The sequence below is a fragment of the Petromyzon marinus genome, unplaced genomic scaffold (genome assembly GCF_048934315.1).
Source record: "Petromyzon marinus isolate PM22_M1 ecotype Great Lakes invasive population unplaced genomic scaffold, UKy_Petmar_22M1.pri1.0 PM_G_Scaffold_15, whole genome shotgun sequence".
In the NCBI taxonomy this organism is placed as follows: Eukaryota; Metazoa; Chordata; class Hyperoartia; order Petromyzontiformes; family Petromyzontidae; genus Petromyzon; species Petromyzon marinus.
In genome coordinates this window covers 1,492,801-1,505,391 of record NW_027422706.1, presented here as the reverse complement: position 1 = coordinate 1,505,391, position 12,591 = coordinate 1,492,801, and the positions used below count along the sequence as shown (strand labels likewise).

Genomic DNA, 12,591 nt, shown 5'->3' with positions numbered 1-12,591 from the left:
AAATTGATAAATTGTAACTATAACAATATGATACATTGTCTTTAATAACAATGTAACCATAACAATAGGATACATTGTCTTTGATAACAACGAAACTATAACAATGTGATGCATTGTCTTCAATAACAATGTAACTATAACGATATGATGCATTGTCTTTAATACCAATGTAACCGTAAAAATAGGATGCATTGTCTTTAATAACAATGAACTATAACAATATGATACATTGTCTTTAATAACAATGTAACTATAACAATATGATACATTGTCTTTGATAACAATGTAACCATAAAAACAGGATGCATTGCCTTTAATAACAATGTAACTATATCTTCTTTGGTTCATTCGGTAAAGTCACGTAGAATGAGAATAAAATAATAAATTGATAAATTGTAACTATAACAATATGTTTACATTGTCTTCAATAACAATGTAACCATAACAATATGATACATTGTCTTTAATAACAATGTAACCATAACAATATGATACATTGTCTTTAATAACAATGTAACCATAACAATAGGATGCATTGTCTTTGATAACAATGTAGTTATAACAACAGGATGCATTGTCTTTAATAACAATGTAACTATAACAATATGATGCATTGTCTTTAATAACAATATAACTATAACAATATGATGCATTGTCTTTAATAACAATGTAACTATAACAACGGGATGCATTGTCTTTAATAACAATGTAGCTTTGATTTAAAGCTTTCGTGACTGCAGTAATTCATATTCTTAGTTTTTTCGGTAAAGTCACGTTGAAGAGAAAAAACAAAACAACAAAATATATATAAAACAATAAAAAATTCTCACGACGTTTCGACCATAACTCAAACGGTTCTTTGTAAGCCATCTGGCTTCCATGAGAGATTCGTTCATGAGGCTATCCACATATACAAACACAGAGACAATTTCAACCGAGAAGATGGATTCTATCTTAGCAATCATTGGAAAGATTTGATAAATCATTTCAGTTCTTGATTGATTGTTCACGCTTACAGTGGCTTTCAGACAGCATACATAAAAACAAATTTCGTCTCCCCCCTCCTCTTTTCAAAAAATAGATGGACTAGTCCTGGCAAACAGCCAATCGTTGCGCGTGACGCAAACGTTATTTTTATATAAATAAATAAATATGCCTTTTCAAAATAAATTTATGCAAACCGACACACCTGATGATGACCGTTTGAGTTATGGTCGAAACGTCGTGAGAATTTTTTATTGTTTTATATATATTTTGTTGTTTTGTTTTTTCTCTTCAACGTGACTTTACCGAAAAAACTAAGAATATAACAATGTAGCTATGACAATATGATACATTGTCTTTAATAACAATGTAACTATAACAACAGGATGCATTGTCTTTAATAACAATGTAACTATGACAATATGATACATTGTTTTTAATAACAATGTAACTATAACAATAGGATGCATTGTCTTTAATAACAATGTAACCATAACAACAGGATGCATTGTCTTTAATAACAATGTAACCATAACAACAGGATGTATTGTCTTCAATAACAATGTAACTATAACAATAGGATGCATTGTCTTTAATAACAATGTAACCATAACAATAGGATGCATTGTCTTTAATAACAATGTAACCATAACAATAGGATGTATTGTCTTCAATAACAATGTAACTATAACAATATGATGCATTGTCTTTAATAACAATGTAACCATAACAATAGGATGCATTGTCTTTAATAACAATGTAACCATAACAATAGGACGCATTGCCTTTAATAACAATGTACCTATAACAATAGGACGTGGCGGCCGCGGGCCGTGTGGGGCCGCCGCCGCCGGATCTCACCGCCGACCAGCCGCAGTGGCTTGTCAACGAGGACTGGGCCCTGCTGCAGGTGACGCGGTGGGGGGTGAGGGTGGTGGGTGAGGTGGGGAGGGTTTAAGGGTTTACGTCACGGTTAAGGTTTAGGGGTTTAGGCCACCCACCCGCTCGACAACAACCACCGCTGCGGTGTTGTCGCTTGTTCCAAGTGGAGAGACCCAAGTGCTACTAAAGCATTTGCTGATGGCAACTTCTTCTTTGGTTCTTGCGGTAAAGTCACGTAGAATGAGAATAAAATAATAAATTTGGTAAAATAAAATAACACAATAAAATTCTCACGAAGTTTTATTTTATTTTATCAATTTATTATTTTATTTTCATTCTACGTGACTTTACCGAAAGAATCCTTGCAGTCACGAAAGCTTTAAATCGAAACATGGCAACTTCGCCAGCCAGCCCAGGCCTCCCCGCATGCTGGAGCTGGCTTCTCATTATTGCCGGGGACGTCGATTTTAATCCAGGCCACGTCTTTCCCTTGTGGCGGCTGCGGCATGAACGTCAATGCAAATTCCATCCAACACGACGGTTTGCAAAGCTTCGTAACGCAAACGCTGCGCTGCTTTAGCCCGCATCCCCAGCTCAAATTCCGGCCGGTTCTGCAAATCGTCCACTCCAACAACTCCACCTTGCACAACCACAACACGAAACGTCCACGACAAAAACGACCTTAAAATCCTTCGACCAAAACATCGACGGCATCAACGACAAATCTCTTGAACTCCGGCACCTTCCTACAAGAGAACTCCATTGACGTAGCCGCCATCGAAGAAACAAAATTAAAATCCACTTCTCGCGCGCCCCGACTTACAAAATGTCACTTTCCTCCGTAAGAGAGACCGACCAACAGCCGGTGGCGGTCTCCCTTTACCTCATCCACGACAGCATTCAATTTGAAGATATTAAAATCCCAATGCCTCATTGTGATATCACCGCAGAAGTCTTAAGCGTCCGTATCAAATCCCGTCTGGGCCCGCTCACCTTAATCAACGTCTACATCTCGGCGACGAGGTCTTGCCCTCGCAACTATGAGTTCAATATATATCGACTTTTACCAAACGACGACTCAATTGTTATTGGAGATTTCGACGCCCACAAAAAAAGGCCGCAGTCTTCCCCTCCCCGATGCACGTGGCGACCTCATGGCCGGTATCTTGAACGGCTCCCCCTATGGGGTACTCGATGAAAAGAATCAAACCAGAGTTCCGTCATCATCTTGCCCTTCAATAGCGTCAGGAAAACTCCTTTCATCAATCGACTGGCGAGTCTTTTTGAGGCCCTTGGAGCCGACCGCCCACCTATTGCGTTGACCCTCAATGCCGCCAAACATTCACAAACTCCTAAAAACCGTTCACTCGATGCTTTTGGTAAAGTCACATAGAAGAGAAATAATAAAATAATAAAAACAATAACATTCTCATGACGTTTCGATTGCTAAACAAACAAGCAATCATCATCAGCAGGTGTGAAATCCACAGCGAGAAGATTTGAAAAAAAATGGCGTTTTTTATGATGATTGCAAACGTCGTGAGAATTATTTTTTTAACGTATTTTTATTATTTTATTGTTTCCCTTCTACGTGGTGGTGACTTTACCGAGAGAACCAAGAATATGAATCCCTGCAGTCACGGAAGCTTTAAATCTACATTTAAATCCTAAAAACCGCTTGTATCACAACTTTAAAAAAGGAAACTGGCCACTTTTCACTTATGATTCAGAATAATTATTCACCGACAACATCAACCATAGCCACACATCCGCACATAACTCTGAAAATAATTTCAGAAACATCATCGCGACTACCACCAAGCACACCATCGCTGGGGGGTTGCTGCAAGCAACACCTTCCCTGCCTCCCTAAACAAGCCTCAACGCTAATAAACCAACGGAACACCATTAGGACAAAAAATCCTACATCACCACAAATCCTCCCGGCCTTCAATATTGAAATCACAAAGCTAATCAATCAAGCCAAAACAGGGAACGCTGGCACGAGTTTGTCGAATCTTTTGACCACCGCCAAAACTCATCAAAACTTTGGAAGACCATCAAAGCCTTAGACGGACACTCCAAACCGCCAATTGCGCAACCACTTTCAACAACAAATCCGATCTTGAAAATACTGGTACCAGTCATCGGCAAGTCCACTCAGCTCCACGTCTTCCTGTACCACATCACTCCATCTCTTCTCTGGCCCGGGCCGCGCCCGTTTAGCCCCCTCTATCCGGCAGAACAAAAGCTGTTTAGGCATGCCGGACCACAGACACACACACACACACAAACTTACCCACTCACCCACCCACTCACCCATCCACTCACCCACCAACCCACTCACCTACCCAACTACTCACTCACCCACCCACCCACTCACCCACCCACTCACTCACCCACTCACCCACCCACTCACTCACCCACCCACCCACTCACCCACCAACCCACTCACCCACCCAACTACTCATCCACCAACCCACTCACTCACTCACCCACTCACCCACCCACTCACCCACCAACCCACTCACTCACCCACTCACCCACCCACCCACTCACCTACTCACTCATCCACTCACCCACCAACCCACTCACCCAACTACTCACCCACCCACTCACCCAACTACTCACCCACCCACCCACTCACTCACCCACTCACCCACCCACTCACCCACCCACTCACTCACTCACTCACCCACCCACCCACCCACTCACTCACCCACTCACCCACCCACCCACGCACTCACCCAACTACTCACCCACCCACCCACCAACCCCCCCCCCCTCCCTCCGTGTCTCCTCACCAGGCGATCCAGCAGCTGCTGGAGCTGCCGCTGAACCTGGCCCCGGTGTCCCCGGCGCACACCCCCAACTGGGAGCTGGTGAGCGATGTGGTGAACGTGGTGAGCCGCGTCTACCGCTCACCCAAGCACTGCCGCTCGCGCTACGAGGCCGTTGTGGTGCCACGCGAGGATGGCAAGGTGGGTGGGTGGGTAAGTGAGTGGGTGTGTGGGTGGCTAGTGGGGGGGTGGGTGGGTAAGTGGGTGGGTTGGTGGGTGGGTGAATGGGTGAGTGGGTAGGTTGGTGAGTGAGTGGGTGGGTTAGTGAGTGGGTGAGTGGGTGGCTGGGTGAGTGAGTGAGTGCATGGGTGAGTGGGTGGGTGGGTGAGTGGGTGGCTGCGTGGGTGAGTGAGTGAGGCGTGGATGGGTGGGTGGGTTGTTTGGTGAGTGGGTGGGTGAGTGAGTGGGTGGGTTAGTGAGTGGGTGAGTGGGTGGCTGGGTGGGGGGGTGGGTGGGTAAGTGGGTTGGTGGGTGGGTGAATGGGTGAATGGGTGAGTGGGTGGCTGGGTGAGTGAGTGGGTGAGCTGACTATCACCATGGTGACAGTGGTGGTGGTGACGGTGATGGTGAGCTGTCACCGTGGTGACGGTGATGGTGGTGACGAGCTGACTGTCACCGTGGTGACGGTGATGGTGAGCTGACTGTTACCATGGTGACGGTGGTGGTGAGCTGACTGTCACCATAGTGATGGTGAGCTGACGGTGATGGTGAGCGGACTGTCACCATGGTGACGGTGATGGTGAGCTGACTGTCACCATGGTGATGGTGATGGTGGTGACGGTGGTGGTGGTGAGCTGACTGTCACCATGGTGACGGTGGTGGTGAGCTGACTGTCACCATGGTGGTGGTGAGCTCACCATCACCATGGTGACGGTGGTGGTGAGCTGCTGACCATCTTCGTGCCTTCAATGTCTCCCCCAGCTCCTCCACGACTTCCACCCCAAGAAGAAGCAGAAGACCAAAGGCGTCTACAAGGTGAGTGGCTGGTGAGCGAGCCACTGGTGAGTGGGTGAGCGGGTGGGTGAATGGGCGAGCGGGTGGGTGAGCGGGTGGGTTGGTGGGTGAGTGGGCAGGCGGGCAAGCGGGTGGGTGGGTGAGAGGGGTGAGCGGGTGGGTGAGTGGGTGGGTGGGTGAGTGGGCGAGCGAGCCGCGGGTGAGCGGGTGAGTAGGCGAGTGAGCGGGTGAGCAGGTGCGCTAAGTGGGTCTCATGGTGGTGGTGATGGTGATGGCGGCGATGATGATGGCTGTAGTGGGTCTCATGGTGGTGGTGGTGTTGATCATTTGACTGCTTCCCTCCCTCCCCCTCCCTTCCCTCCCTCCCCGCGTAGACGAAGAGCAGGCAGCCGCTGTGCACCAGCCAGATCTTCGCGCAGGACGAGCACACGACTCAGACGGAGCTCTTCTCTGCCAAGTTTGAGCTGGCGCGGAGCAGCGCTGCCAAGCGCAGGATGTCACTCAAACCCGTGTGGGTGCCCGCACGCTCACCCACCCACTCACTCGCTCACCCACTCACTCACTCACTCACCCACTCACTCACTCACTCACCGACCCACTCACTCACCCACTCACTTACTCATCCACTCACTCACTCACCCACTCACTCACCCACCCACTCACTCACTCACCCACTCACTTACTCATCCACTCACTCACCCACCCACTCACTCACCCACTCACTCACCCACTCACTCACTCACCCACTCACTTACTCACCCACTCACTCACCCACCCACCCACTCACTCACCCACCCACTCACTCACCAACTCACCCGCCCACTCACCCACCCACTCACCTACCCACTCACTCACCCACCCACCCACTCACCCACTCACTCACCCACTCACCCACTCACTCACCCACTCACCCACCCACTCACCCACCCACCCACTCACTCACTCACTCGCCCACCCACCCACACACTCACCCACTCACCCACCCACTCACTCACTCATCCACTCACCCACTCACCCACCCACTCACTCACTCATCCACTCACTCACCCGCCCACTCACTCACCCACCCACCCACTCACTCACCCATTCACTCGCCCACCCACCCACACACACACTCTTCCACCCACTCGCCCACCCACCCACACACACACTCTTCCACCCACTCACCCACCCACTCACTCACCCACTCACTCGCCTACCCACCCACCCACTCACTCACCCACTCACTCACTCACCCACCCACTCACCTACCCATTCACCCACCCACCCACCCACTCACCCACCCATCCACCCACTCACTCACCCACTCACCCACCCACCCACTCACTCACCCACTCACCCACCCACTCACCCACCCACCCACCCACTCACTCACTCATCCACTCACTCACCCGCCCACTCACCCACTCACCCGCCCACCCACCCACACACACACTCTTCCACCCACTCACCCACCCACTCACTCACCCACTCACTCGCCTACCCACCCACTCACTCACCCACTCACTCACCCACAAACTCACCCACCCACCCGCTCATCCACTCACTCACCCGCTCCCTCTGACGTCGCGTGTGCGTGCGTGCGCGTGCGTGTGTCTACGTGTGTGTGTCTGCGTGCGTGCGTGCGTGTGTCTGTGCATGTCTGTGTATCTGCGTGCGTGTGTCTGTGCATGTGTGTGTGTCTGCGTGCGTGTGCGTGTGTGTCTGCGTGCGTGCGTGTGTGTCTGTGCATGTGTGTGTGTCTGCGTGTGTGTGTGTGTGTCTGTGCATGTGTGTGTGTCTGCGTGCGTGTGTCTGTGCATGTGTGTGTGTCTGCGTGCGTGTGCGTGTGTGTGTCTGTGCATGTGTGTGTGTCTGCGTGCGTGCGTGTGTGCGTCTGCGTGCGTGCGTATGTGTGTCTGTGCATGTGTGTGTGTCTGCGTGCGTGTGTGTGTCTGCGTGCGTGTGTGTGACTGTGTGTGTGTGTGCTGCGCTCTTTTCAGGTTGGGGACAAATCTCTTCCAGAAGAATCCCAAGCGTGTGTCGGTGCCGTCGGAGAGGTGAGCACCCCACACCGCTGATGGTGATGATGGTGATGGTGTTGATGGTGTTGATGATGGTGTTGATGGTGTTGATGATGGTGTTGATGATGGTGTTGATGATGGTGTTGATGGTGTTGATGATGGTGTTGATGATGGTGTTGATGGTGTTGATGATGGTGTTGATGATGGTGTTGATGATGGTGTTGATGGTGTTGATGATGGTGTTGATGGTGTTGTTGATGGTGTTGTTGATGGTTTTGATGTTGTTGATCGTGTTGATGGTGTTGATGCTATTGATAGTGTTGTTTATGGTGTTGATGTTGTTGATGTTGTTGATGTTGTTGATAGTGTTGTTGATGTTGTTGATGGTGTTTTTGATGTTGATGTTATTGATGGTGTTGTTGATGTTGTTGATGGTGTTTTTGATGTTGTTGATGTTATTGATGGTGTTGTTGATGTTGTTGATTGTTGTTGATGGTGTTCTTTATGTTGTTGATGTTGTTGATGTTGTTGATGGTGTTTTTGATGTTACTGATGTTATTGATGGTATTGATAGTGTTGTTGATGTTGTTGATGGTGTTGTTGATGTTATTGATGTTATTGATGGTGTTGTTGATGTTGTTGATGTTGTTGCAGCGGTATCAGCTACGAGACGCCGCTGTCACCTGTCCAGGTGGCAGCGCTCAGGGCGGAGAGAATCGCTAAGGAGAAGAAGCTGAGAGTGGGGGTGGGGGGGGAGAGTGGGGGGAGAGTGGGGGGAGGGTGGGGGGAGAGTGGGGGGAGAGTGGGGCGATGGTGGTTGACTAAGTGCGTGGGTGAGTGGTGGGTGAATGGGTGAACATGCAAACACACATGGCTCTGATAATAACAATATGATGCATTGTCTTCAATAACAATGTAACTATTACACTAGGATGCATTGTCTTTAATAACAATGTAACTGTAACAATATGATGCATTGTCTTTAATAACAATGTAACTATAACACTAGGATACATTGTCTTCAATAACAATGTAACTATTACAATAGGTTACATTGTCTTCAATAACAATGTAACTATTACAATATGATGAATTGTCTTCAATAACAATGTAACTATAACAATATGATCCATTGTCTTCAATAACATTGTAACTATAACAATAGGATACATTGTCTTAAATAACAATGTAACTATAACAATATGATGAATTGTCTTCAATAACAATGTAACTATAACAATAGGATGCATTGCCTTTAATAACAATGTACAGTGAGGGATAAAAGTATTTGATCCCCTGCTGATTTTGTACGTTTGCCCACTGACAAAAAAATGGTCAGTCTATAATTTTAATGGTAGGTTTATTTGAACAGTGAGAGACAGAATAACAACAACAAAATCCAGAAAAAAAAGCATTTCAAAAATGTAATAAATGTATTTGCATTTTTTATGAGGGAAATAAGTATTTGACCCCTCTGCAAAACATGACTTAGTACTTGGTGGCAAAACCCTTGTTGGCAATTACAGAGGTCAGATGTTTCTTGTAGTTGGCCACCAGATTTGCATACATCTCAGGAGGGATTTTGTGCCACTCCTCTTTGCAGATCTTCTCCAAGTCATTAAGGTTTCGAGGCTGACGTTTGGCAACTCAAACTTTCAGCTCCCTCCACATATTTTCTATGGGATTAAGGTCTGGAGACTGGCTAGGCCACTCCAGGACCTTAATGTGCTTCTTCTTGAGCCACTCCTTTGTTGCCTTGGCCGTGTGTTTTGGGTCATTGTCATGCTGGAATACCCATCCACGACCCATTTTCAATGCCCTGGCTGAGGGAAGGAGGTTCTCACCCAAGATTTGACGGTACATGGCCCCGTCCATCGTCCCTTTGATGCAGTGAAGTTGTTCTGTCCCCTTAGCAGAAAAACACCCCCAAAGCATAATGTTTCCACCTCCATGTTTGACGGTGGGGATGGTGTTCTTGGGGTCATAGGCAGCATTCCTCCTCCTCCAAACACGGCGAGTTGAGTTGATGCCAAAGAGCTCCATTTTGGTCTCATCTTACCACAACACTTTCACCCAGTTGTCCTCTGAATCATTCAGATGTTCATTGGCAAACTTCAGATGGTCATGTATATGTGCTTTCTTGAGCAGGGGGACTTTGCGGGCGATGCAGGATTTCCTTCACGGCGTAGTGTGTTACCAATTGTTTTCTTGGTGACTGTGGTCCCAGCTGCCTTGAGATCATTGACAAGATCCTCCCGTGTAGTTCTGGGCTGATTCCTCACCGTTCTCATGATCATTGCAACTCCACGAGGTGAGAACTTGCATGGAGCCCCAGGCCGAGGGAGATTGACAGTTCTTTTGTGTTTCTTCCATTTGCGAATAATCGCACCAACTGTTGTCACCTTCTCACCAAGCTGCTTGGCAATGGTCTTGTAGCCCATTCCAGCCTTGTGTAGGTCTACAATCTTGTCCCTGACATCCTTGGAGAGCTCTTTGGTCTTGGCCATGGTGGAGAGTTTGGAATCTGATTGATTGATTGCTTCTGTGGACAGGTGTCTTTTATACAGGTAACAAGCTGAGATTAGGAGCACTCCCTTTAAGAGTGTGCTCCTAATCGCAGCTCGTTACCTGTATAAAAGACACCTGGGAGCCAAAAATCTTTCTAATTGAGAGGGGGTCAAATACTTATTTCCCTCATTAAAATGCAAATTAATTTATAACATTATTAACATGCGTTTTTCTGGATTTTTTTGTTGTTTTTCTGTCTCTCACTGTTCAAATACACCTACCATTAAAATTATAGACTGATAATTTGTTTATCAGTGAGCAAACGTACAAAATCAGCAAGGAATCAAATACTAAAACTGAGACACCTTTATATATCATCATCGTCATCATCATCAGCCATGGTCAATGAATGGAGGCCTCCCCAACCCACCACCTTTGACGATGCTATGATGTAATAATCCAACTATGACCTGCACACGAGCTGATTTCATTGCTCCATCTCCCAACTGATGCGTTACATTCTTTGACTGCCATGCCTGTTAACAATGGTTACTTTACAAATAATTCTGGTCCCACCATATGATGTTGTTCAGGAGATTAATTTGCTAATGGACATTGTTTTGATCTCTCAGTTGTTCAGCAACAGCACTTGCATGTAACAACAATAATATATCTTCATCAACATCACGATACACTAAATATGAGCTTGGGTAAACAATGATCTTTTAATGATTTATATGTGCTGATCTCTCATTGCTTAGCTTATTGAAAATGTGGAGGAAGATACCGTATTATAGACCAAAAAATATCCATAATATACAATCACAAAGCAAACATTGTGTGTCATTGCCGAGTACATGATATGAACTGGATAATGCAATAATTGATTCACATTCTAATACATACGTGTGCACATCTGTTAATATTTTTTTCACCTTGCGCAACAAATACGTTACAAATGTGAAATTAAATTTAGTATGCGTGGAGAACGTCTTTCACACTGTACGTAGCCAACCGTGCTATAATCGGAGCTGCGACATGATTCCCTGATTGCATGTGCATCCATGTGTTGCTTTGTGCTCGGATTGCTTCTTTTTTCATCGTCAACAGTTACAACAATAAACGCACATCAGTGCTTTAATCAAGCATTCTTATTTTCAGTGGTCGTGGGTGCTGTGTCAAATTATTTCCATGCATTTAGGGCGATTTTAACTTGGGGACAAATGATCGGAGTAGGTTACATGTCAAGACGTTATGTAAAGACCGTGAGAGGTCGCTTAGTATATCAACTAAATGTTGCAAATTCTTGGTTCTTTCGGTAAAGTCACGTAGAAGGGAAACAATCAAATAATAAAAATATAAAACAATAAAATTCTCGCTAGAAGGGAAACAATAAAATAATAAAAATATAAAACAATAAAATTCTCTATTATTTTATTGTCTTCCCTTCTACGTGGTGGTGACTTTACCGAAAGAACCAAGAATATGAATCCCTGCAGTCACGAAAGCTTTAAATCAACAATTTAAATGTTGCAAGTTTGACAAATGAAAGAAAGTAAATTGAGTTATGTAGAAAAAACAGCTTGCACAAGCTTCTGCCCACCCCCCAGCACACAAATCCTCCCAATCCCCCCCCCCCCACTTCTCCCTTTCCACCTCCCCACCAGTATATAGCAGCCTATAAATGAAACATGCAAATAAAACAACATGCAGCAAAATCTTGGTTGCATGCTCGTTTCAAATTATTTGAATGATAAACAAAGCTTCGAGGGTTATTTTGCATTTTAGTAAATACCATAACCAAGCAAATGTGAAATAGAATTGAGAGTCAAATGACTTATCATCAAAGTCATTCTCTATCCGCTTCTGGAAGAAGGCCTTCCAATGTCCATCTCTCAATTGTCTTGCGAGTGATCAGAAACAATGATCAGGAACGGAACTCACACTGACAAATCAAATGTAACAATCGCACACGTTGGGAATTTCGCTGCGAGACAGAAAGCGGAACACAAAATGGATGAGCACAAGTGCGAGTAGAGCATATAAGTACAGTACAACAATGGATCCTTCAGCTGACCACCTTGCACCCCTGCAGCTGCCCATGCCAACCTGCTATGCGTGTGGTCAGCACTGCGCCAGCAACATCCAAGTTAAAACCTGATTATCTTCCAGGATTTGACTAGATCGGGTACATTCTGGGTTATTTGGGCATAGCTGCTGATGCTGATGATTGAAAAGTTTTCATCCTGTGAACAAACGTAGCCCCCCATTATGGGAATGTGCAAATTTCACCTTGTTTGGTTGCTGGCATTGGTGATGAGAGTCACTGGATGCTTTTTATGTGAGCAAGAAAACACTTCGTATTTTTTTTTATGGAATTGATTTTTTCATTGAATTGGCGGTTCAGTGACGAGGGCGGA

At 45.9% G+C, this 12,591-nt stretch overlaps 1 protein-coding gene across 1 annotated transcript in view; it reads left to right on the top strand.

Annotated features, from left to right (window-relative positions):
- LOC142910720 (uncharacterized) overlaps window positions 1-12,208 on the top strand; it is a 39,854-nt gene extending 27,646 nt beyond the window's left edge. The window contains exons 8-14 of the mRNA XM_076060116.1: window positions 1,799-1,894; window positions 4,674-4,847; window positions 5,628-5,681; window positions 6,035-6,171; window positions 7,643-7,699; window positions 8,318-8,402; window positions 12,170-12,208. Of these exons, the coding sequence (XP_075916231.1) occupies window positions 1,799-1,894; window positions 4,674-4,847; window positions 5,628-5,681; window positions 6,035-6,171; window positions 7,643-7,699; window positions 8,318-8,402; window positions 12,170-12,208 (642 nt within the window). The remainder of the gene's footprint in view (window positions 1-1,798; window positions 1,895-4,673; window positions 4,848-5,627; window positions 5,682-6,034; window positions 6,172-7,642; window positions 7,700-8,317; window positions 8,403-12,169) is intronic.
- Window positions 12,209-12,591: the final 383 nt, after the last annotated feature.